The sequence below is a fragment of the Vidua chalybeata genome, chromosome 16 (assembly GCF_026979565.1).
Source record: "Vidua chalybeata isolate OUT-0048 chromosome 16, bVidCha1 merged haplotype, whole genome shotgun sequence".
In the NCBI taxonomy this organism is placed as follows: Eukaryota; Metazoa; Chordata; class Aves; order Passeriformes; family Viduidae; genus Vidua; species Vidua chalybeata.
In genome coordinates, this window is record NC_071545.1 from 1,918,863 (window position 1) to 1,944,395 (window position 25,533).

Genomic DNA, 25,533 nt, shown 5'->3' on the forward strand with positions numbered 1-25,533 from the left:
CCTTAAACCCACCCAGTGCCACCCATGCCATGGGCAGGGACAGCTTCCAGTATCCCAGATTGCTCCAAGCCCCATCCAGCCTGGCCTTGGACACTACCAGGGATGGAGCAGGCAGTTTCTCTGGGCACCCTGTTCCATTTCTCATGGCTACCTTTATTTTCTTTTTCCCAGATAGGATTCAGTTTTGCTTCACTGGCTTTGATGTGCCAACAGCTGGAATTCAGGGAATGCCAACAGCTGGAATTCAGGGGACAATGCCAACCCCATGCAAGGCCACAGGCTTGGGGCAGAGGGGCTGCAAAGTTGCTCAGTGGAAAGGTGTGCCCAGGTGGGCAAGAGGGCAATGGCACCTGGCCTGGACCAGCCCTGGGGTGGCAGCAGGAGCAGGGCAGGGACTGTCCCCTGTGCTGGCACTGCTGAGGCACCTCCAGTCCTGTGTTACTCACAACACTGAGGGGCTGGAGAGTGTCCAGGGAAGGAAACAGAGCTGGGAAGGGGCTGGAGCACCAGGAGGGGCTGAGGGAGCTGGAAAGGGGCTCAGCCTGGAGAAAAGGAGGCTCAGGGGGGACCCTGTGACTCTGCACAACTCCTGACAGGAGGGGACAGCCAGGGGGGTCGGGCTCTGCTCCCAGGGAACGGGGACAGCACAAGGGGAAATGGCCTCAAGCTGTGCCAGGGGAGGTTAAATTGGATATTGGGAAAACTTTTTCATAGAAGGGTGGTCAGGCACTGGCACAGCTGCCCAGGGCAGTGGTGGAGTCATCATCCCTGAGAGGATTTAAAAGCCTTGCATATATGGCAACTGGGGACATGGGTTAGTGGTGCCCTTGGCAGTGCTGGAATAACAGCTGGACTTGATGACTTTAGAGGGCTTTTCCAACCTTAACAATTCCATGATTTTAACTCATTGTCATTAGAGCATTTTGCACTGAAACTTCAGGGAGGTTTCTGCCATCTGAGGACAACAAGCAGCTCTGTGGGCACATTTTAATGACATTTGCAGTGGGGTGACCCCACTGCAATTTGTTTCTTTGTGTAGGGCTTTTGTTTCCAATCAGGAATTTGTTTGCCTCTGAAAAGCTCTGGGCAAGGGTTATTAGGAGAGGTTAGACAGTAAAGAAAGGAATCCATGCCTGATACTGCAGGTTTAAGTACAAAGAAATCCCATCTTGTAGCTTTAAAAATCCTCTACAAATTCATTTCCCACATTTCCTTACCACTTTCTCCTGAGGTCGGGGACGGTGGTGGAGTGGCAGCAGTAGCACTGTGCTTATCCCAGATGCTCTCCAAAATACCTGGCCAAAGAGAGACCTTTCAGAAGTGCCTTCTCAAAGACACAGTGATCCAACAAAAACAGCACAGACTGCAGGAGAACGTCGGCAGAACACACCTTGAGTGCTTTGGGAGGGACAGAAACACTCCATAATGGCTTTGGGCTCACTAAGAGCAGACAATCTCCATCCCTCTCCATGGAGGGAGCTCAGCAGCTGCTCTGCCACACGAGTTGGTTCATATTAAGTTGACCCAAGTGCTGCAGGGCAGAGCTGACTGCTCACAGTGCAGCAGCAGGCACTGCATCACCCCCACTGTGCTCCACGGAGCCGCAGGAGCGGCAGCCCAGCAGCACCTCTGGGTGCTGAGGGGACACACAGCTCAGTGGCACAAGGTGTGACTCGTACCTGTGAGCAGCCCCAGCACTGTCTGCACCTGCTCCAGGAGCAGCTTGCGCAGCTCCTCCTTGCGGGCCACGCTCAGGTCCTCGCGGGGACACGCCAGCTCCTCCGACGTGGTTTTCAGCATGATCAGCCCCAGGGGAGTGGTCACAGGAGACTGGATCAGCTGAGGAGCACAGGAGAGCAGTGTGATGACAACATCCACTGACAGACAGGGATTAGCAACACTACTCACAGTTTACAACAGCTTCACCACTGAGGGCACTCCAGTTCCCACAGACACGTTTGACTTCCCCAGACGCGAATTTCTGATGTTGCAACAGCTCGAGCCCCATGGGAATCCTTGGGGTTTTAGGAGAGCTTTCATAATGTCATTGCACACGTTGTGTGTCCCAGCACAGTCACAGAACAGCCTGTCCCTTCTGCTTGCTGCATCCCCTGCCCTCAGTCCTGCCCAGCACCACCTCAGCACCAGCAGTGTCCCCAAAAATCCCCCCCTTCCCACATGGCCAAAGGCTGCAGCCAGGAGCAGATGGCACCTGAGGGATCTGACCTCCCCTTGCACCTGCACTGCATCTCAAACTGGAAATTGCATTTCCCCCAGAAAGAGTAACTTCTGCCCCCTGCTGCAACAGGACTGGACAAAAAGCTGACTTGTGCCTTTATCAGCCACAGGGTTATTAAAGACTTCTTCAAGTGGGACAAGGTTTTGTTTCCAGCTGAAGGACAGCACTGCTCTTCACTGCTGCCCAGACACATCCTAAGTGATTTATGCACTGCTCCCTCTGGGAGAAAAAAGTCCAAAGCCAATCCCAGTTGCTACAAGCAATCCTTGAAGCTGTAAGTCTGTAATACAGGCTGACTTTGCTCCTGATCCCCTGACCCTCCAAAGGAGGGCCAGGCTGAGTTAACACTGCTAAAAACACAGAGTTTGGTGAAATATCTGGGGAGAAAATAGCCCATCTAAAAGCTCTTCATCTTGGCTTTTGAAAAGGAAGTCCCAGACACAGGAGTAGATGGCAAAGAGCCCAATGAAACACCCAACTTGCTGGTAAATTGTGAAGGGACTGAAAATCATCTCTCAGGATATTTTCTGACAAACCCAAGGCGTTTTAGCAATACCAGACACTGGTACCTCAGTCAGGCTAAACAAATTTTAAACCTCTAAGGAAGCAGTAATTTATGTAGAATTACTGGCTTTTCATAATGACAATACAATATCCCAATTTACCTTTCTTCTCCACTCCTCCAGTACTTTATGTAGAATTACTGGCTTTTCATAATGACAATACAATATCCCAATTTACCTTTCTTCTCCACTCCTCCAGTGGTTCAGTAAAAGGTCTAGAGACTACTCAGAGTACTGGGATACAATTTAATGCTGAAGAACAAAGAACATGCTGCAAATGATCTCAGAAAAAAAAAGTCTTGAGACAGGGCTCATCTGCAATTCCAACAGCAAATCACTCTGCTCCTGTGTTACTCTGCCTTCTGTCGAGGCCCTGGGATTCAGCATTACTGGTTTTCTTCCACTTTCTCTGAACATTTTAGGAATGTGTCTGCCACATGAATTAATTTATAGAAACATCTCCCTCCACTGCTGAGCTCACAAGGAGAGGCTTAAAGGAAAATAGATTGCTCAAGTGAGCTCTGCAATCCTTTAAGATAACCCCAGAGTGCTAGAAAGGCCAGGAGAGCTCAGGCTGCCTTTTAGTTCAGAACCAGGTGAAATGAGAGGCAAAACTCCACATGGATAACGTTATCTCCAAGTATTTCTTGTCAAATTGACAACTGAGGCAAAAACTGCAGCATGCCCCACTCCAGAACAGTCAGAAAAGTGATTACACCAGCCAGTGCTGAGCTCTGCAGCCAAGACAGAATATTTTTTTTTTAATTCTGCAATTAATACTACATCCATTTGCCTTAACAAATAAACTCCTGCCACTCAAGGACTTGGATTTCAGTAACTGCCTTGTGGCTTGGCTGCGGGCTTTGCTGCATTCAAATCATGTAATTATGTCAGCAGAAAACGCCTGTGCAGCACTTCAGTTTACACTCAGCCTCTTTAAGCCAATTAGGAACAATTTTAAGGGAACTGGAGACAAAATAATCCAACAAAAAGAGGTTTGCACCAGCCTGGTGATGGTCCAGCAGCAGCCTGGCTCAGGATTCCCTGTAAGGATGCTGAGTTACACCCAATAGTCCAGCTAATAAATAACATGGATTCAGTCAGGATCCTCAGTTCACAGCTGAGCCTTCCTGCAGGAGCCCTCCTGAACACCCCAAAAACACCCCATTAGGATGGGATCCCATCATCCCATGACCTTATTGATGAGGTACCAGAGATTTTGGGGTGTCTTTGGTTGTTGGATGAAAAATCTGCAACAGCTCCGTTGAGAAACTGCCCTTTTGAGAATCAGTGACACATTCATAATTTTACTGACTTCTCTTTTGTTTAAAGAACAACCCAGACTCCTTGTACTTTCAAGAACTAGCCCATAATATTTAAAATTCAAAGTCAATACTTGTGGCACAGTATTGTTCCTTCCTCAAAACACTTTTAACACTGGAGAGAAACGTAACATGGAAAAAGTTGAGAGTTACAACAAAATTAAAAAGGAATTTACAAAGCAGCATTTACTCTTTGGTCTTCATCAAAAGCAATCCCAACTCAAGGAAACAAAGATGTTTCTAAGGGAGAACCTGGCTCCATTCATGGGCAGAGTTCTCACCTGCAGGATGTTGGTGAAGAAGTCGTGGTAGAACATGGGCCAGTCCTGGCGGCCGATGTCCACGATGACTTTGCAGAGCTTGTTCCTGATGAAGTAAGGCAGAGTTTTGTGGTGAGCCAGCAGCAGCTTGGGCAGGCAGCTCCTGATCTCCATCTTGTCCTGGGATGGGACCCCCAGCCACATCTTATTGATCAGGTTCTGCAAAAGCAATGGACATCCCAAATGAGCTCACCTTGGATGTGAGACAAACACTGAGAGAATGTGGAATCTCAGACTGGTTTGGGTTGGAAGGGACCTTAAAATTATCCTGTTCCAGGTCCCTGCCATGGGCAGGGACACCCCCCACTATCCCAGGCTGCTCCAAACCCCAATGTCCAACCTGGCCTTGGGCACTGCCAGGGATCCAGGGGCAGCCACAGCTGCTCTGGCACCCTCTGCCAGGGCCTGCCCACCCCCACAGGGAACAATTCCTTCCCAATATCCCATCCATCCCTGCCCTCTGGCAGTGGGAAGCCATTCCCTGTGTCCTGTCCCTCCATCCCTTGTCCCAAGTCTGTCTGCAGCTCTCCTGGAGCCCCTTTAGGCACAGGCAGGGGCTCTGAGGTCTCCTCAGAGCCTTCTCTTCTCCAGGCTGAACAACATAAAGCAGGGACAGAGCATCTGGCAGAGCTGCTGCATCTCATGGCCCAGGACTGGCAGTGCCTCAATGGAGCTGAAGTTACTGGTTTAACTGGTTTTGGGTTAAGCAGAACTATAGTGGCAGGCACAGAACCATTTCCTCTATCTTTTAACCCTGGGCACCAAGGGTTTCCCCTCTAAAGGGGGAAGCACAGCCTTGGATGAAGCAGGAAAAGAAGAATAGGGAAGGAGGTTTGGTTTTCCAGGCCTCTGATGCCACCCAGGTCTCCTGAAGCTGAGCTAGGGAGGTCACTGGAGCAGGCACTGCCTGGCAGTGACAAGGCACCACTGCACAGAAAGCTTTCAGTCCACTTAAAGCCAGACAAAAACCAAAGGAAAGCAGAGTTACAAATTGCTTCCCTGCCCTGATCCCATTTAGGGCTCTGGAGCATTAGGAGCTGAATCTCTTGGGGATATTTGGGATAATCCAGAGAGGAGGCTGAAGCAATGTCTGTGCCATCTGCAGGATTCAACCTGCAGAAAGAGAATGCTGGAGATCACAATCACAGCCTAGAAGAAAACCTCAAATATCCAAAACTGGAAGATGATGGTCAAAGGAGATGCAATCCTCAGTAGGATGCACTGCATAGAGACATCATCTCCCAGTGCAGAGCTACATAGGGATATTTACACAGAAATTCCTCAAAGAAGTTGTTTTTGGTGTTTCCTAGCAGAGAAAATCCACAAGTACTGCTTGAAAACAATGGCCCAACCAGCTGAGGGTTCCTTGATGCAAGTCCAGAATTCCAATAAAACTGGAAGATATTTTAGCTTTAACATCCATCCTTTCATGCCCACCGTGTTCTGTCCTACTCCTCCCACCTGCCAGCAGCAGCTTTCTCCCTATAAATGTTTTGGGAAGATATTTTCATTTTCAAAAAGCAGCCAAGGACAGCTGGGGAAGCTGCAGACTGGGACAGACCATGGCTCTGAGGACCAGTTAATGTCCAGCACTGCACCAGTTAATTTTGGGAATTCAAGCTCCTCCATGGAGAGATCCTCATCTCCCAGCTGGGCTGGGGACTCGTGTCCCTCCCTCTGCACTTGCACAGTGATTTCTTTATTCTGGGCACAATTAGGTTTTTCAATGCTACTTTTTCCCCCTCCAGGGAAGCAGAGGCTCAGTAACCAAACTCCACAAAATATCCTGAGCTGGTAGGAGCCACATGGGATGCTCCCAAGGATCACTGAATTCACCTCCTGGCCCTGCACCTGTTTTGCTCGTCAGGAAAATCAGTGGGACACCATCCCCTGAGCAGGAATAATTCCCATGGCACTTGCCATGATCACCCCTTTTTGAGGAGAAGGTAAAGCAGATTCAATTTGCAGTTGGGGTCCAGACTCCCTCTGCAATCCCTAATAAGTAAAATGAATATTTAAAGGAAGAAATCAACAATGATGTGGGTAATTTGTAAAAACAACACAACTTTAAGAGCAGAGTTTTTATCTAAACACGTATTTTAGCTAAAAAGGGGCCCAGTGCAAAGGCTGTAAACCCCTCTGATTTAGGGGCACAGCTCAGAGTGCCCACCCAGCCAAGAACACAACACAGAGGCCACAAATGTCCCAGACTGAGGTGTGACATTGACCAGCCCCAGCACATCCTCAGGGACAGACACTGCACTGGTCACTGAGAAATCAGTGACATACCAGTGCTGTTCACAGAATACTTTTGCTGATTCCAGAGGACACAGAGATCAATATCAAGCCTTTTAACCCAAATTGTCTTCTTTTATAAGTAGGTAAAGAGTGGGATGTGGCTGTCTAAAAGAGACCTCACCTCTCCAACCAGCACAAGTTTGCAGGATGCAGTTCAAGAGCACCAACCAGAACTACAAAATGTCAGAAAAATAAAAGCAAGTTTGCCTTCCCTCTCAGCACTCAAAGCCTGCAGGAGCCAGGAGCAGGTAATCACCCCCATATTTCTGATCATAAAAACAGCATAAAAGCAATAACACCCTTAAAAGCATCGTGCAGAAACTGAAGCAGCCTCTGAAACTGGAGGTAATTTGTGCTTAGAGATGCCAGGAAATGAATTCTTCAATTTGTGTACAAAGATTCATATTCCCCCACTCTGAGCCTGCCATTAAGCAACCTCTCTGGCAGAGAACAATAAAAGCATCCTTCATCACTGTACTTACCAGGGATGCCGTTTCAGACAAACATCTCCCCCCAAAACATTGATTGCCAGATAAAACTGCAGCAGGCAGAGCAGTGAGGAGCTCAGGCCTCACCTCAAACACTGTCAGGCTGTACATCATCACATAATCATTCCTTGTGCTGGACAGGAAGTACAGGCAGAATCTCCAGGCTCCTATCTGCTGGGCAAAGTTATTTAAAAGCTCCTCTGCAAAAAACATAAAAGTACATAAATTACTTCAAAATGTACTTCAGTTTTAATTTGACTTTGATGTAAAACATTCCATTAAAATTCTTTAGCTGTAAACAAAGCCATAACAATGTATAGTGATAGCACAGCAACTGAGCAGGGAAGAGACCCTGTGTTCAGGGAATGACTCAACCTGGAGGAGGGCAAAAAATATAATAAAATCACATTCTACAGTGTTTAAAGCAATGTAACAACAGGCTTTAATGAAAACAAAACTGATGTGTCATTTTCGAATCAGTTTTGACATAAATAACTGCAGCAGATAAGAGGTGAATATTAAAACAAATCACACAGCAATTGCATTGTGAGCACTGTTATTTTATCTGTAGAAGCCAAATGCTGGGATTTCAGGTCATTGTGAGAGAGTAGGAGCACTTCAGATCAGTGTTCTAAACCCAGCTTCTTTTAATGCGACTGCAAGAGCTGCTGACTTGGTGGAAGTTCAGGGGGTCAGAAACCTCCCTGAACGCTCAGGGAAGGATTTGGTCATCTCTCATGAGGTGACAACGTGACAAAGAGAAAAGCCACAAGGGCTGCTTTACAGGCTAAGCAAGTTTAAGGCTTAATTAATTGTTTTCTTTCCTGCAATTTAAGCAGGAAAATGAGGGCTACCTTTTCCGCAGCAGGAGATCACTGTCAGAAAAACCACAACAAAAACCTTGTGCTGTTTATTTTACAGGATTTCTGGAGCAAGTCTTTCATGCTGATCACACTTTTGGCATGAGATGGTAGAAGCAGAACAATCCCAGAATGGTTTGGGTTGGAAGGACCCTAAAGTTTATCCCACCCCACCCTTGCCATGGGCAGGGACACCTTCCACTATCCCAGGCTGCTCCAAGCCCTGTCCAGCCTGGCCTTGGGCACTGCCAGGGATCCAGGGACAGCCACAGCTGCTCTGGGCACCCTGTACCAGGGCCTGCCCACCCTGCCAGGGAACAATTCCTTCCCAATATCCCATCCATCCCTGCCCTCTGGCAGTGGGAAGCCATTCCCTGTGTCCTGTCCCTCCATGCCTTGTCCCCAGTCCCTCTCCAGCTCTCCTGGAGCCCCTTTAGGCCCTGCAAGGGGCTCTGAGCTCTCCTGGAGCCTTCTCCTCTCCAGGTGAGCACCCCCAGCTCTCCCAGCCTGGCTCCAGAGGGGTTCCATCCCTGTGGCTGTTTGGGAATAGAAGGAATCTGCCCCTTTTCAATTACCAGCAGCTCCCCCAGAGCACATGGCAGGATCTCTGCTGCCTTTCAGGACGTATTTAATAACCCCACCCAAGGGGAATTGCTGTTATTCCTGCTTGTCATTCCACAAGAATTGGGACAGCCTAGCTTTGCACTCCTAATGCTGAAGGCCATGCTCCATCTCCAGGGAGAGGCTTCCCAGGACACACAACCCAACAATGTACAGAGTAAACCTCACTGGTTTATCATCCATAGGAGCTGCCAGAGTTCCCCTGGAACCCCAGCTCTGGAAACCTTGCCCACCTAAGCAGGAGAGGGGAAGATGCCAGTTGAGTGTGGAACACCACCAGACCCCTGTGCTGGGGGCAGGAGCAGCACCAGGAGCAGCCCTGGAAGGGCAGGACTCACCTATCTCACGTTTCCTCTCATTTGTTGTGCAGTTGTGGAAAAACTCCGTCATCAGACTCTCCAGAGCCCGCAGCGAGGCCTCCTCTGATGCCTGGGAAGGACATTGAAGGAAAGGGAGCAAACTCATTCCTACTCTGACACAGGAGGGTGGCATTAGAACATCACAGATGCACCAAAATCCAACACGAGCAGGACCAGGACAGGGCAAGAAACTGGGAGCTCCAACTGCTCACTGGTGGCAAGGAGCAGCAAGATTTGTCCACTGCAGGTGACAGCTCTGGACATGAAGGACCATTTGCTCAGCCACATTAATAAGGCCAAGAACACAACAAAATTCCTTTATTTTGGTGGCATTCAGGAATTTTAAGGCAATAAGTAATTCTCACAAAGACAGCAAGTTCAGGTAAAGATGTTTTCAGATGTTTAGAAATTGTAAATATCCTATCATAGGAAGCATGAACTTTGAGAGGATTTCTCTTGGACATCAGGAAGAATTTCTTCCCAGAAAGGGTGATCAGATATTGGAGTGGGCTGCTTGGGTGGGTGGTAGAGTCCCCATCCCTGGAGGTGGCACTCAGTGCTCTGGGCTGGTGACAAGGTGGGCATGGGTCACAGGTTGGACTCGATGATCCTGGAGGTCTTTTCCAACCTCAGTCATTCCATGATCCTGTGACCCCTGACACTTCTCCCTGTCTTTGCCTTGGTGCCATCCTGCTGATCAAGAAGCTTGAAAAATTAAGGAATTTCCAGCACTCTAAAAAGCAATATAGCAGTACATACCAATACCAGTATTCAGCAATCTGATTCAAGAACAGCATTTCCATTTAGGCTTTATTCTTGGATATCATTAGTTACAATTTTAAGTCCTAAAGAAATGACCAAGATTTGCATCCAGCTGTAGTTTTGGAGCACTCTGGAGTAGGGATGATTTTATTCTGGCAAGGTAACAGCCTCAGCTACAGCACAGACCATGCCATAGCTGTGTCCCCCATGCTATCAATAATAAATGCATCAAGATTCAAGCCCAGACCCTCAAGCACAGGAACAAAGTAAACATTTAATAAAACTGAAATTTCTGCCTAAAAAAAATAGCCAAACCAGAAACAAAAGCTGTGCCTGGCAGTCTCCTGCAGAGAAGAGCATGTGAGACATCCAGCAGAAACACTCCAGGCTTCTGCTAATTCCCGTTTCCATGCACAGCAGTTTTCCCAAGGGCCAAGCAGGAGCCTCTCCTCCCTGGATTAACCCCCAGGAACACCAACAACTCCACAGTGAGGGCTCTGCAGGACACTGAGCATTTCCATTTACAAAGGAATGCTGAATTCCATCCTACCTTTCCTCTTCCTGCCCTGCTTTTCCTTTTGTTTCTTGCTTTTTAAAGTCCTGCTCTAGAAATCAAGGACCATTTTACCAAGAGATGTTGGTAGTGGGAAATTGGCTTAAAACAACCAACAATCCAAGAGGCACACTTGCAGCTCAAGTTTCCAGCTTTAATCCATTTCTGCTTGGGCTGCAAACTTCCCTTCAGTCACGGATCAGCCTCCTGCCAGTCACCATCCCCAGATAACAGCACCTCTGTGGATAAGAGCTTCACTTTAAAAAGAAATATCTGACTAAGTGGTATCCCTAATGACTTAGGATATGGCCACACTGCCATTTGTGGGAGCTAAGCTGTCCTAAGCTCCTCCCAAGCAGATCCACACATACAAATCCAGTGTTTTTCCTAAATCCCTGCACTTTCATCTTCTGCTGCTCAACACAGAGTGAGTCTCACCAGCAGTTTCTGATGTCAAACCCCCAAAGATGAGTTTTCAATCTCAATTTGATGCAAATTCTTCAAGAGCAGCACTGTTCTCTCCACTCTACCTTCTACCATCCAATACCAAGATCACCTCAATCCATGGAAAACTCTTGGTTCTTCACAGGGTGGAAGGGCTCAGACATCTTTGGATACTTAATTCAGCAATTCTTCTTCAGCAAGAGCAGTTGACATAAGTATGTTTCTTCCAAGATTTAAGATTTATATCCTGCTTTTGGAAATAAATTATGGAGTTCTTATAAATCTTGAGCACCTGCCTTGTCCTCCACTGACTTCAGCACTGAGATTTGGAAGATCCCATTCCTTAGGAACACAGTTAATCTTCCAAAGCAGAACACCATGATCACAATGTTCAACGTGTCAAAAGCAGGAAAAAAAAAAAAAGAAACCAGAGAGCACAACAGGAGGATTTCATGGATAAAAGCCCAGGCTGGAAAGCATCCAAGGCCACCTCGGGCACAAAGACACGGTGGGACCTCCAAGATGGTTCTCTCCTCTTGTTTGACTTCTTGTGGCTCTTTGGGAGGTTTGGCCAAAGGAAGGACGAGAAGGAAAAATTGTCTGAGGTAACCAAAGCCCAGCTCAGGATCCTCTTCTTACTCCAGGCTGGACTTACCAAGGACCTGCATTTGCTGATGCCTTTGGGTATTCCTGAAGTACCCCAGATCCTGGGGGCACATGGTCATCCCCCAGCTGTCCAGCAAGGCTCTGATAAGGAGGCCACTGAGATAAGGAGCTCACATGCTGTGCAGAGCTGCAGGGGAAGGTGGCTGCACCTGGACCCAGACACCTGGGAAGTTGATTAGTGGGACTCCAATAAAAGTCCAGCTGTTTGGAGCGCCTGGGGCTGTACCTGGGCTATTTCCTAGCATCATTCCCATGTTAACAAGCAGTTTGCTTTCTTTTAGAGCTCCCTGTTCACTCTGCATTGAGCAGAAGGAGAGGCAGAACCAGCAGCGCTGAGTTCAGGTTCTGGTCTGAAATTCTGGGCCATGCACAGATTTCATATTCCAAGGTTTTTCAAGGAAAGCGTGGACCATCAGTAAGAGAATCTACCCCAGTTTTCAACGTCAGGGCTGGCAGTTTGCCTCATCTCCATGAGGCATTACTAAATATGCAACCACTAAAACAGAAATACTTCCCATTCTCTTTCAGAAGTCAAACCTGACCCCTTTGACCCCAAGTGCCTCCCAGGGCTGGATCAAACATCAGAAAATACCACTTCTCTCCTTTGCCAACCATTAGAGAAAAATAAATTCAGTTCTCCAAGTCCTTCTTGCAGAGCAGGTAACGTGAGCTTTTCCCCATGCAGAGAAAACTCTGCAGCCCACAAAAAGCAGGGGAGATAAGATGTGCCACGTCACCATCCACCCCTGCTCCACTGCCTCAGCACCATGGCTGAGTTCTGACCCACAGGGAGGGTCCTGGCTGCCAAATTCAGCAGATCCTGGGGCCAAAGGTGATGTCCTTGTCACAGCTCCCTCAGGGGAACAAGGCAGTGAGAGGTGAAAGCAAGCAGGGCTAAATCTAGCACAGCCACAGCTGCAGATTCCTGTGTTCCAGCAGCACATCCATACTTTGACCTGGAATTTGGGCCAAAACAGCATCTCTGGGAGGTGTGTCACAGGTGACTGTCCCCAAAATTGGCACCTCTAAGTGCTGAGCTGGGTCCACACCACACAGACCAGGCAAGCAGCAGCTCTGCTCCTCCTGGAACTGTCCCCTCTGATCCGAGCAGGACTTGCTGTGGATCAGGGTTGGAGAGCCAGTGTCAGCCTCTGTGTCCTCCCCATCCCTCTCCCCTCATTAGTTTGCTAAAGGTGTTCCACACCACTATCAGATGAGGGGTGGAGCTGCTTACTCTCTCCAGTTACCTCTGGACTCCAACCCTCTGTGCCCTTCTCCAACCAGGAAAATGAGCTCCAGCTGCTCCTTTTCCTGGCAGAAAATACAAGATTTGCTACCAAGAACCTGCACATCCAACAACATTCTCCATCCACCAAAGCACCACAAGAAGGACCCGCTCCACCAGCTGACTTGGACTATCCTCCAGTTACGTTTTCAGCTGTATGAGTCATTAACAGATTTCTGTTGATTAAGGGGGAAAAAAAAAAAGCTGCCAACCTCCTGCATTTCAGCCTGTTCAATATAGCAGCTGCACCTCACTGAGGCTCTGGAGAAGCAAAATCTTTGTGCTCTGCTGCTGACTCCATCACAAGCTCAGATGTAGACTATGACTAAAGCACTGGGGTAGAACCAGTTACTCATGCAGCTCCAGCAAACAGAGCAGTGATCCTTGGGTTGCACTTTAGACACTGCACATGCACTTGAAGAGCAGATACAAAGCTAATTTTAGTTTGCATATCACCAAACAACCATAGCCCTTAAAGAAGCACCTGCTCATTCTGCAAGACATGGAAGTGCTTTCTAAAGCCATTTTCTCCACAGCGCTTTCATTTAGAGTTCACTTCCTCTTTTTTTTTAATTTAATTTTATGCTCTCTGAAAGGATTTTTTTCGTTGAGGGGAAAGATTTCCTCTACTGCTTTGCCATAAAAACACGAGCTGTTAACCTTGTAATGTTTGCTATTAGAGCATCCATCACACAAATGATGCTCTAAATACAGCAACTCGGGCTAATGACAACTGAGAGAAGGGTTAGGTCTGTTCAGTTTTTCCCTAATGTGTTTGCAAATGGATACCACTCCAAGACAAATTTAAGGCATTCCCTCTCCAGAGCTTTTTTTAGTAAGATGTTAATTGCAGCTGCAATGTTACAGAGGTGACTTCATCCTTCAGGCAGCGCTGGAGCACCTTCCTGATGTGGAAGGATGGATTTTCCACCATGCAAGCTCCCAACGCCTCCTCCAGTGGCAGGGAGGAAAAGCCCAGGCTCTGCTGCACCCCAGGAGCCCTCAGAGCACAAACTCCCCTTCTGCATCTCTACTCTTTATTTACAGCTGGGAGTCTGTCAGGGAGCTGTTCCCACCCCCTGCACCCCTGCTGCTTTGGATTCTGATTCCCACCCTGTCCATCCCTGCCTGCAGTTGAACACTCCCAGCCCACCAAGCCCCCACACCCTGCATTGACATCACACACAGATCCCTCTGCAGCTTCCTCAGTTCCTGGAGCCTTCCTCTCCATCCCAATCCCAATCCCAGCCACCCCCCTCTCCTGCCATTTCCAGTGCAGGACACACAGCCCAGCACAGCCCAGCCTCCTGCCAGCTATCAGGATTCAGATTTTATCACATTTAGCTGTTAAAATCACTATCAGCTACGTCTACCAGCTTGTGGGCAGCTCTCCCAGCAGAGGAGGGACCACAGGGGAGCACACAAGGAGAATCCTGGCTGATGGAAAGATTCCCAGCTGGAATTGCTATGCCACCAACAAGCAAGTGCACAGAGTTAAAAAACAGACACTAAATAAGAAATTTCATCCACAGCACCTGTATAAAATAACTCATCATCACCCTGTCATTGCTAATTGCAATGTCCCATCCTCTTCCACCTCAGAGCCTTCTGCTCCCAGTGTTGTGCAGTTAATTAACAGCAGTCACTCACCTAAAAATACAAACAACCACACACAGCTGCTGAATTTTCTTCTTTCTCTACTATTTATCATCAAGCCTAACTTAATGATGCACATATGTATTGTGAGTATTAACAATACTAATATCTCCAGGTATTGAGGTAGTAATTTACTCATTGAAGGATTACCAGGGTGTCTTTCAGAGCCCCTCCCTGCCTCAGCCCTAACACAACATGGTAATGAACAGGGAAATTAGAAATCACACTCAGAAAGCTTGTGGGTCATTTCAAGCCTGCTCACAGAAACCTGGAGAACCCCTGGGACAGCCCAGGGTCACTCAGGGCAGTAAAATTCATGGAAGAAGTACACTATTATCTTTAGCAAGAAAAGCAGAGTTATGATGTGTTTTAAAAGAAGTTGTAGGACACCCAACACATCCTCCAGAAAAGATAAACACACGCTACAGGGAGGCAGAGCTGGGAGCTCAGAAGCAGTGTTACTCATTAGATTTAATCCCTTCCACCAAAAAGTGCAGAATCTGGGGGCTCACCCTCATTCCAGGGTCTCTCTCAGAGGTCTGACACGAGGAGCCCACAGCATACGTGCTCCCCAGCAGTGCTCTGCTGATGCTATCAGGACAGGGCTCAGCCTTCATTCTCAGTTTCCTTGTTGCACTTCAGAGATGTTTTTGTGGTTTCCAGAACCGAAAGCAGAGTGGGCCCCTCTGCCTGCTCCCAGCACAGCTCAGCTCCTGGGGCTGTGGCAAGGCAGCTCTGGCAGCAGAGCTCACCCCTCTCCTGGCTCACCCATCTCAGAGACCACCACTCCAGCACATCACTAACACCATGGAGATTCTGCAATCTCATTATAGTAGATTTTTTGCTTCAATTGTAGGATAAAAGTCACAGATTGCTGTTGTACCTCAAGGCAACTGGCAGAGGAGCAAAGGCACCATGCTCCTCCCCGTGTCCCTGAGGTCCCAAAGCTCAGGGCCAGCTCCAGAACTGCTCCAAGCCCTCCTGCCTGGACAACTCCCCCCTTCAGGAACCCGGCTGCACTTCAGGAATCAGAGTGTTTAATTTAAATATCAGCTAAGGACTCAGTAGGACCCCAGGCTGAGCAGAGCTGTGTGGAACAGGCCACGGAGAGCCAGCAGTGCCAACCTGATTTCTGCACCAGAGATCATCTTACCTGGAACACTGCCTGCTCCACGAGTAATCAGCACCTTTTTCAATACCCAAGGGATCTGATTTCTTAAACCCTCTTGGACAGGCAGATTCACTTAACCAGGCATCAGGTTTGAAGGTTGAACTTTGATTAACAGGCTCAAGTGTCTGAGTCTGATTCTTTCTAACCCAGTAACTCTTAACCCACATAATCAAGCCCAGCAGCAGTGTGTCCTCCACCCAGCAGTTCCCAGGAATTCTCTTAGAAACCCAGCAAAGGAATAAAACAATCCCAGCAGGCTGGAAAAAGCAAAGGGTGGTTTAGGCACAGTGCTGCTTCAAGCCATGCTTGCTGAAGATGAGCCCAAGAGCAATTTCTGAGTCCCTGACACCCAGGAAAGGCAGCTGGTCATGTGCTGCTGACTTCCTAATTGATTTCTTGTGGTTTAGTTTCTGGAAAGGGCTCAGCAACACAGTATTTTCCCAAACAAGCAGTTGCTAAAACAGCAATACACAGCTGAGAAGTGCAGAAGCACCCAAAGCAGCTTGCTCGAGATCAATACCTGCATATCACCAAAGCACAGCAGGCAGAGGTGGCTCTGGAGTCACTTTTTGGACATGCAACTTAAACCTGACAATCCAGCCACAGCCATCAGCCTTTCCTCAGCAGATACTTGGCTCAGTCAGATCTCAGCTGTTGGCCACCACTTTTTAAGCCATCAATGATTGTAACTTCTCATTTTGTGGGTTATCAGCAAAACCAGCCAAACAAAATCTATTCTTCAGACAGACACAGCTGAACATCTGCCAAGGGTGCTCAGCTGGGCAGGAGCTGCTTCCAGAAGTGAAAACACTGCAAGGTGACTCTGGTTGTCTCAGTTCAGAACTCACTTAAATTCTCCCAGTGAAGTCTAGAAACTCACACCTCTGAAGCTGCACGGTTCCTCTCACTTCACACTCTCCCTTAGCTGGGTTCCCCAGGATGCCCCACACTCCAACCCAGCCTGTGACCCCTTGCAGGGAGATCCCATCCTTCCCTGCAAGGCAGTGCTTGTGCAGGAGCCCCAGGAGCACGGGCACAAGGAACAAATCTCTTCCCTTTTCTCTACATAAACAAACCAGGCAGGACCACAGGGCTGTCCCAAATGCAGCTTCACTCACTTTGAGACAACACTTCCTCCAGAGGTTTAGGTGAAGTAACCCGACTTCTAACCAGGCAGGTGGAAAAAACATCCCAAGGAATCCTTTGGGAACGAGTAGGTTGGTGAGGAAAGTATTTGGAAAAGATGTTAAAAAAAAATCCTTATAGAAAGTATTTGTAAAAGGTGTTAAGAAAAATGCCCTCATCATCTCACTCCAAGGTGCAGAGATCAAGAGATGTGCAGCAGTGGCAAATGAACTGACACTGTAGCCAGTACAGCCTTCTGAGCTGAAGTCTGTTTAAAAACCCCACACCTATCACAGGATCATGGAATAGTCTGGGCCAAAAGGACCTTAAAGCTCATCCAGTCCCACCCCTGCCATGGGCAGGGACACCTTCCACTGTCCCAGGCAGCTCCAAGCCCCAGCCAGCCTGGCCTTGGGCACTGCCAGGGATCCAGGGACAGCCACAGCTGCTCTGGGCCTGCCCACCCTGCCAGGGAACAATTCCTTCCCAATATCCCATCCATCCCTGCCCTCTGGCAGTGGGAGCCATTCCCTGTGTCCTGTCCCTCCATGCCTTGTCCCCAGTCCCTCTCCAGCTCTCCTGGAGCCCCTTTAGGCCCTGCAAGGGGCTCTGAGCTCTCCCTGGAGCCTTCTCCTCTCCAGGTGAGCACTCCCAGCTCTCCCAGCCTGGCTCCAGCCCTTGGGGCATCTCTGTGGCCTCCTCTGGACTCTCTCCAGCAGCTCCACATCCTTCCTGTGGTTATAATGACTCTTCCTACAGAGAACACTCTTCATGCTCTTACAGGTGAAAATGTGACACTTAAAAATGCCTTAAAAAACCCTTGTTCCCCCCCACTTGTACAAATGTAGCAGCTCCTTTGACCAGAGAGAAGCCAAGAGAAGAAGATGCCCAAGTGACAGGGGTGAAGAACCTGGCGTGGTTGTGTAGCAGCTCTAAGGAGTCCAAGATGCGTGAAGAGATTTTTAAAAACACTTCTCAAATCCTTCACTGTCAGCAGAGCCACAAATAAACCCATATTTATCTCAGCCTCCAGACAAGTCCCAATAATACCCAGGGAAGGCTCTGAATCACAGTTGTTTGTAGCCTCAAGTGAAGGAGTCTCTGGAATTATGCACATATGCAGAGCTGGAAATGGGAACCACCAGGGCAAGCAAAAAAAGAAAGTGAATGTAAGAAAAAACCAATTATTCAGCATATTTCTTAAAGGGGCACCTCTACTCAGATGCAACTCCAGCAAGCAAATCCTGCTGATTTGCCTCCAACATCCACTTCTGCCTGGCAGGATTAAGCCCATTACCATGGGGAAAAGCTGTCCCAACACCTGGCTACACGAAGTGCAAGGTTTAGGGCAAACTTGGGGCAGGATTATCCTGATCCAATACATTACAGCAGCCAGACCTGATTTCCAAGGAGGTGTGATTATACTAGACGAAAACATGGAATTTTCACACCCTCACCCGCTGTCAGAGAAAAGAAAACAAGATTGTGATACTCTGAATTTCATTCCTGGCAAGAGCATTTAAACTTGTGTTGGGCATTTAAGAGTGTATAATGAAACTACCATAGGAATAACTAAGATTTTTTTTTAATTAAAATGTTTTCAAAGGACAGCTCACGCAGGGAGAACATCCAGTCCAATTAAAGAAAAACAAGATGTTGACATCTGCAATGCTGCTGCACTTTGGGGCATTTCACAACTGCCCTTTGCTGCTCTGGTGTCCCAGCCCTGGGGAAGGTTCCAGGCTCCCTGTGCACAACAGGGGGCTCTGCTGGCCCAACATGGGGATATTTGTCCTGGGGGACCCAGGGGGTCACCACAACCCAACCAGCTCCATCAAGCACCAGAAGCACACAGGAAAAAGCAGCTTTTGAAAGATAAAGCTGCCTTTTCCCCCTGCAGCTTTCCCCAGTCCCAAACCCAGCAGCTCCTGGGATCAGAGGAAGGGCTAGGAGCAGGAACTGCCTCCTGAGCACTGACCTCACACTTCCACATCAGAGACTACAGGTCATGGAGCACTTTGTCCTCCTCTTGGTTTCCTTTAACTTGCAAAAAGGAAAGCCAAGGAAATGTAGAACATGCAGGTTTATCCCCCATAACCCAAGGGTTAGGGAATGGGATAGGGAACAACAAATGCAGCCATGCCAAGGAGCTGGTTTTGCTGTATCCTCTCCAGACCCTGATTTTGAACACCAGGGAAAGCACCACTGAGCCAAACTTCCATGGAAGAAACTGCTCCTCATCCCAAAGAAAAGGTGGAATTGCAATGCAGAAGAAACATGCTCTGTTCTTACTCAATGAAGCAGCAGGAAACCAGCTGAGCACAACACAGATTTTTCAGGCAAAACATCTCTCCAAAGGCAGAAAAAAGCCCTCATTCCCCTCTGGAAGGCTGCATCCAATGCTGGCTTTGGCATCCTGACAAGCCAGTACACAAAACAGATGAGCACACTCCTTTCTCCAAAGAGGGGACAAAAAGGAACCAGGACAATCCCTCTTGGGAAGAGCTCCACGCTGCAATTAAAGCCCTAATAAAATATTAAGTCAAAATGCTAAAAATACACACAGAGATCCAGCCCACAGGCTTGGAGATGCTGGAACAAATAAAAGATAATTTGGAGCGTGAATGTAAAGGGTTGGAAATGGGAAAAGAAATGGAATTCTGGGCATGATCCACATAGGAGAAGGGTCAGGGAAGATCAGGGGAGGAAAAAAAATATAAGGAATTTGTGGTGTTGCTAGAAGAGCCTGGAATAGTTCTGGTGGAGTGAAAGTATCCTTGAGTGTAAACAGAAAAGAGAAACATGCATAAAGAAAGGAATCAAATGTGTGTGAAAGGAAGGTAAGATTGGAAAAGAGCTGCTTCACCATAAGCTGGAGGAGCTTCTTAGTCCAGGAGAAGCTGCATCATCCCAAAATTCCAGAGGACAGAGAACCCACAAATAAACCCCAGGGGGTGCCTAGACAAGTAGCAAAGTCCTTGACCATCAGAATCAGTAGGGGAGCAGCCAATTGCTTTTCCTCTACCAAAATATCAATATTTACATTTTGGTTGGAACAACGAGGCCTACAAGGGAGAACAGGCATGTGCTGCACATTTCATAAATGCTGGAAATGGGATTCCAAAAATTATTCAATATAAATGGGAGTCTAAACATTTTATTTTGATAAAACAAAGCAGCAGACACATTCTTTTCTTTCTCTCAGAGAAGAAGGTTGTCATGCTGACACCTGGGATGCAGAGAGAGCCAAGGCAGCAGTGACCCAAATATAAATATAGTTCCTAAGAGGAAATATCTGCTGTCTGATAGAGGATAATGATTTGAAGGATATTAGGGCACATTCTACCAGGCAGGTATCAGCCTATACACCTCAAAGCTACATTTCCTTCTACTTTGCATATACTAATGTATAAATTCAACATTAACAGCAGCTCCCTGGTTCCTAAATGACACCACCTAGCAGTGTGCAATTAATTCACCCAGCTGAACCCAAAGTTCTTGGAGTTTTTGGGTATCCATGCATGGAGTGATCTCTGCACAGCACTGAACCCCATGGCAGGAGCTTTGTGGTACCTGCCAGATTTTAATGCTTTTCTGCTGAAATAATTACAGCCACCACCACCCATCCATCAGCGACAGCCAGTGGAAATGAGTTTTTCAAACTCATTTAGTGAACCTGGAGGCTCAACAATTTTGCTTTGATAGCTTTTAGTCCTCCTGCAGCCTACATTTAGCTACCCAGGTCTCTGAAATATGGATGTGCTGGAATTATTATAGGTCCTGAAAGGGATTATGTGCAACCATTGTGCTAAATGAGCTGTTTTCTTCTGAGAAAAAGCTCTGCTTTTGGAGGAAGCATCTGAGCAGAGATAGCTCTCCTTCTACAGCTCCCATTCCTGGTTCATCTCCAGAGCTACCCAGGCCTTGCTGCAGAGTTGGGAAAGTTCACCAGCATTTATCAGCATCTCCAGTTTGATGGTTTAATAGAGGGGAAGATAACTGGGGGCACACAAACTCACAATATTACTTGCTGGACAAAAAAGGAAGCCAGATGTTGGAGCTGAGGCCGGAACTTCCGAGTTCCTACTCTGGTTTCTCTGCTCAGCAGCTGATTGAGTCAGAAGGGTTCTACAGAGGGTTTCCTTTTATTTTAACTGCTCCTGAAGGGGATGCACTGAGAGCAGACACAACCTCAGGCTTAGGGGTGTAGTTGTGATGCTGCACCTCAGCTGGAACTGCTGGGGGACAGAGGGAAGGGACAACACCCTCAGCTCCCTCTTCATCCCAAAACCCTGCTGTGAAGCTGAGACCACCTGGCCATGTGCCAGCACTTCCTGCCTGGGCAGCAGCAGCAGCATCCCCATCTCCTCACAGCACAGCACCCCTCAGCTCACCTGGGCCAGGAAAAGAGAGCACAGCACCCCTGAGCTCACCAGAGCAACCCTGAGCTCACCTGGGCCAGGAAAAGAGAGCACAGCACCCCTGAGCTCACCTGGGCTAGGGCCAGGGAGCACAGCACCCCTGAGCTCACCAGAGCACCCCTGAGCTCACCTGGGCCAGGAAAAGAGAGCACAGCACCCCTGAGCTCACCTGGGCCAGGGACAGGGAGCACAGCACCCCTGAGCTCACCTGGGCCACGAAAAGAGAGCACAGCCCACATGGGGCCCAAGTGTCCCCAGGGTGATGGGACAGCCAGGTCAAGGGACTCTGCAGGGGCAAGAAGCTGCTGTTCCCTCCTGTCACAATGTCCTGGGTCACCTGCAAACAGCAGGAGTGTCCCCAAAGCAGCTCTGGTTCCCAGGCACAGGCTGAGCCAGCCTCAGGGCCACCAGCTCAGCGGGGCTGACACAGAACAAACAGGAGCTATTCTGGTAAGGGAGCAGCAGCTCCTTGGCAACCACAAGCACCAGGATAACCCAGGGCTCACCTGGCAGGACATGCTGCAATCCACACACACTCCACTCCTTCCTGAATGGAAGGCTGCAACCATCACCAGGCAAGCTTCAGGCACAAGAAAACAACAGCACTTGCTGCTAAAAAACGGGAGGGTGGGAAGAGAGGCTGTGGAATGAAAGCCAAGATGCTGCTGTGGGAAACTCAGGAACATCCAAGCTGCAGACGCCCACTGCCTGCTCCCACTTCAGCAGCTCCGTGTGCCTCACACACAACAGGAACACGAGATTCCCTGGATTGGGAACTTCCATTGTCTGCTCCCCTGGGAGGCCCAGGGACAACCTGGGGGAAGTGTGATTGGTTCTGGGAGAAGCCTGGCTGCAGTTCTGCATCTCTGCACCCCAAACCTTCAGCATTTCCTGAAAGTCCCTGTTCTTGAGCTGTTTTAGTTGCTGGCAGGATACAAATCCCACAGAAGTGAAGAATGTATTCCCCAGGAGGCAATCACTGAAATTTCAGCCTCACATGGGAGGTGCAAATGCAATTCCCAGGTGAGGGGTTTGCTTAGGAGGTCCCAGCTGAGCTCCCAGGGCTTCAAAGATGGTTCATCTTCACCAGTGGAAAGAACAAAGGTGAAGGAAAGTGATGAGACAAAGACATGGCTAATCTGGACAGAAAATAAATCCCTTCAAGGATAGCTCCATGAACGATATTTACTTTGAAGCTGTCCATAAAATCCTCAAAGGGATCCTAAAAGGTGAGGAAGAAATAATGTAATAATTTGTGGTGTGTGGAAGGGAAGCTTGAAAGTGGATCTGCTCTGTGTGTTTAGAGATGAACTCCAGAGAAACCCACCTGGATTTTGCAGTATCCTGTTTTCCCTACAGAGACACCACAGAATCCTCACCTCCTTTCCCTCAGAAAGCCCCAAACTGGAGTTTGGGCCCCCAAAATAGTGCACAAGCACACACACAGCAGGCAGGAGCAGCCCCAAGAACCACCACAGAGAGTTCTCTGCAAACACCTCTGAAAGCAAAGAAAGACTAAAGCTTCCTCTGAACCCACCTTTTGAGTGGCATTAAGATTTGTGAGCCATGAGTGGCAACTAAGCCCAGCAAGCAGGAGGTTGCTCCACAACATGTGTAGTGCCTGAGCTCACTGTGCATCACTGCATTCCCTCCTGCCTTCCCAACTTCCTCCCAAAATTCCTGCCCAGTTAATCAAGCTCTCATTCATCCCTGCTCATTACCTTCCACATCAACCCAGTTCAGCCCCACTGAGGAAAACCTGCTCCCAGCAGCCTGCTCTTCTGGAGCAGAGTTTATGTTTTATTTGTTCCCTGTGTGCCTCCCAGCAGCTCATCTTCACACTTTCCCAACTGTTTCCGGGAAGGAGGGTGCACTAGCAGCAGAACATGCCCATCTGTAGGCTCCAGGGAAATGGGAACAGAAGGAAAATCTTGCCCAGGAGTCACATGATGAGTTACAACAGTAAATCCTGCAGCACAGCCCAGGGACTGCTCCTCAACTTCCACAGGCAGCCAAACAGTGGGTGTGCAAGGGAAAAAAAAGAAGAAAACAAGGTGTAATTCAGGAGGATAAATGTGTGTGTCCACAAGGAAGCAAGGGGAGAACTAAGGAGTCCTTTTGCCACCTGCACTGTGAAGTGCACACCCTGGCCTGCCAAACCCTGCAAACCATTTATTCACCTCTTTGAACCTGGGCTGTTCACTAAGAATCCACCTCAAAAAAGTCACCCTTTGCCTGAAGCTAAAGCCACAAAGAGCTGGGACACGTGGCAGACACGTCAGGAGCCCACCCTGAGCATCCTCAGGCTACTGTCATAAAACACTACCAGTATTTACAGATATAAATACTATATATTTATAAATATTTTACTGAGAAGATCGTGTCCCACCCCAGATGGAGCAGCAAAGCCTCCCCAAGGGACTAATGAAGCTCACCAAAGGGGCTACAGACACCAAAGTTTCAATAAAACACCAATCATGTAGCAGGAGCACATCACCCAGTGAGCAACGTGATTACCTCAGCTCATGGGTGAAGAAATTCACAACCAAGATCCCAAATTTCGAAGAAAAGGGGTGCAAAGCCTGATCCTACACCACTAAAGGCAGGTTAAGGTAGAGTGGGGTGAGAACCAGGCCAGGAACTCCAGCCTGAGCTCAGTGAGGCTCTCTGGCTGAGCCAGGGCAGAGTCCCAGGAGCAGATGCAGGGCTGCTGAAAGCATCTCCCCACTCCTGTCCACCTGCAAAGGCACCTTTGGGCCTGCCCTTTGTCACCCTAAGAAATACTGGGATACAAGGTCTCCCTGTGGGTAGAGCAAGGGGAAAACAAGAGCAGCAGCTCTGGGCTGGTGACAGTGAGCAGCACCGCGATGTCCTGGGGGCAATTCCCACCTGCCAGCCCGGCTCTGCGGGCACCCACCCGGTCAGAGACCTCTCCTGGGGCTCTTATCCAGGGCAGGAGAGGACTGTGCAGAGCCCAGCGGGCTGGCTCTGTCCCTGTGCCTGTCCCTCCGGGTGGCCCCGGCCGCACCGCGGGCACAGCCGAAGGCCGATGTCTCCAGCACAGAACAGAATCCAGGCCATGGCTCCGGCTCGCCCAAGGCTCCGCTGGAGGCCCTGAGGGCGAGCCCGCAGCCGGCGCCGGAGAATTTAATCACGGAATGGTTTGGGTTGGAAGGGACCTTGAGGCCCATCGCGTTCCACCCCCTGCCACGTCCAGGGCCACCTTTCCCGGGCATTGGGGCCACCTTCCACCGTGGCAGGCTGCCCCAATGCCCGGCCTGGCCCTGGGCACTGCCAGGGGTCCCGGGGCAGCCCCTCAGCCCCCTCGCAGCTTTAACGCCATAAAAGCCGCAATTCCCAACGGCCCCGGGCACCAACGCTCCCAGGAGGAATCGGCGCCTTGCCGGCCTTTCACACCGCGTCACTGCGGCGGCTCGGGGGTGCAGCCGCCCCTCAGGCTCCGGTGTCCGGGCCCCGCGGGACAATCCCCCCCTTCCTTTCCCCCCCTCCCGTCCCCGCCGGGCCCCGCTCCCCCAGCTCACCATGGCCGCGGCGGCCCCGGGGCGGCTCTAGGCAGGGCGCCGCGCTCCGCTCATCTCATGGCCGGCGGCGGCCCGGCGGGGCCCCCCCGCCCATGCACCGGCGAGCTCCCGCCGGCCGCGCAGCCACGGGCACCGGAGCGCTGCCGGCACCCAGCCCCCGGGCCTCCCCAAGCGGCAGGACGGGGAGCCCCGGGGCGCCGGGCAGGGCCGCGGGAGGACGGGCGGGAGCGGTGGGCGGCGCGGGCCGCGCGGTGCGGGGCCGGTGTCGGTGCCGGGGCTACGCCAGGCGCATCCCGGGCCCGCCCCGCCCGCCCACCGGAAGCGCTCACCGGCGCCCGCAGCCAATCAGAGCCGGGCAGCGGGTCCGCGCATGCGCATCTCGGAGAGGCGCGCTGCCCGCCGCCATCTTGGAGAAGGGCGCGGCGCTTTGCGGGGCGCTCAGGGAAGGGCACGCCTGGAGCTGCGCCTGGCTCCGCCCCCGCAGCACTGCGCATGCGCTTAAGCTCTTTCCCGCGCGGCAGGAAATGGGAGGTGATTGGGCTGAACCTTTGTGGGCGTGGCTATGTTTGGGTACGCCCTTTGTGGGCGGGGCCTGTGATGGGATTGGGGAATGGGGAATGAGCATTGGGGATTGGGGATTGGATTGGGGAATGGGGAATGGGGAATGGGGAATGGGGAATGGGGAATGAGCATTGGGGATTGGGGATTGGATTGGGGAATGGGGAATGGGGAATGAGCATTGGGGATTGGGGATTGGATTGGGGAATGGGGAATGGGGAATGGGGAATGGGGATTGGGGAATGAGCATTGGGGATTGGGGAATGGGGAATGGGGAATG

At 49.8% G+C, this 25,533-nt stretch overlaps 1 protein-coding gene across 2 annotated transcripts in view; it reads right to left on the reverse strand.

Annotated features, from left to right (window-relative positions):
* The window catches only part of XPO6 (exportin 6), a 58,980-nt gene extending 34,089 nt beyond the window's left edge, over positions 1 to 24,891 (reverse strand). Inside the window, exons 1-6 of one of the 2 annotated variants that reach the window (XM_053957502.1) lie at positions 24,696 to 24,891; positions 9,050 to 9,140; positions 7,318 to 7,430; positions 4,406 to 4,603; positions 1,680 to 1,839; positions 1,218 to 1,295 (exon numbers count right to left, since the gene is read on the reverse strand). In XM_053957502.1, the coding sequence (XP_053813477.1) occupies positions 1,218 to 1,295; positions 1,680 to 1,839; positions 4,406 to 4,603; positions 7,318 to 7,430; positions 9,050 to 9,140; positions 24,696 to 24,698 (643 nt within the window). In that variant the 5' untranslated portion in view covers positions 24,699 to 24,891. The remainder of the gene's footprint in view (positions 1 to 1,217; positions 1,296 to 1,679; positions 1,840 to 4,405; positions 4,604 to 7,317; positions 7,431 to 9,049; positions 9,141 to 24,695) is intronic. The other variant, XM_053957501.1, reaches the window with a different exon arrangement.
* Between the last annotated feature and the right edge of the window lie 642 nt (positions 24,892 to 25,533).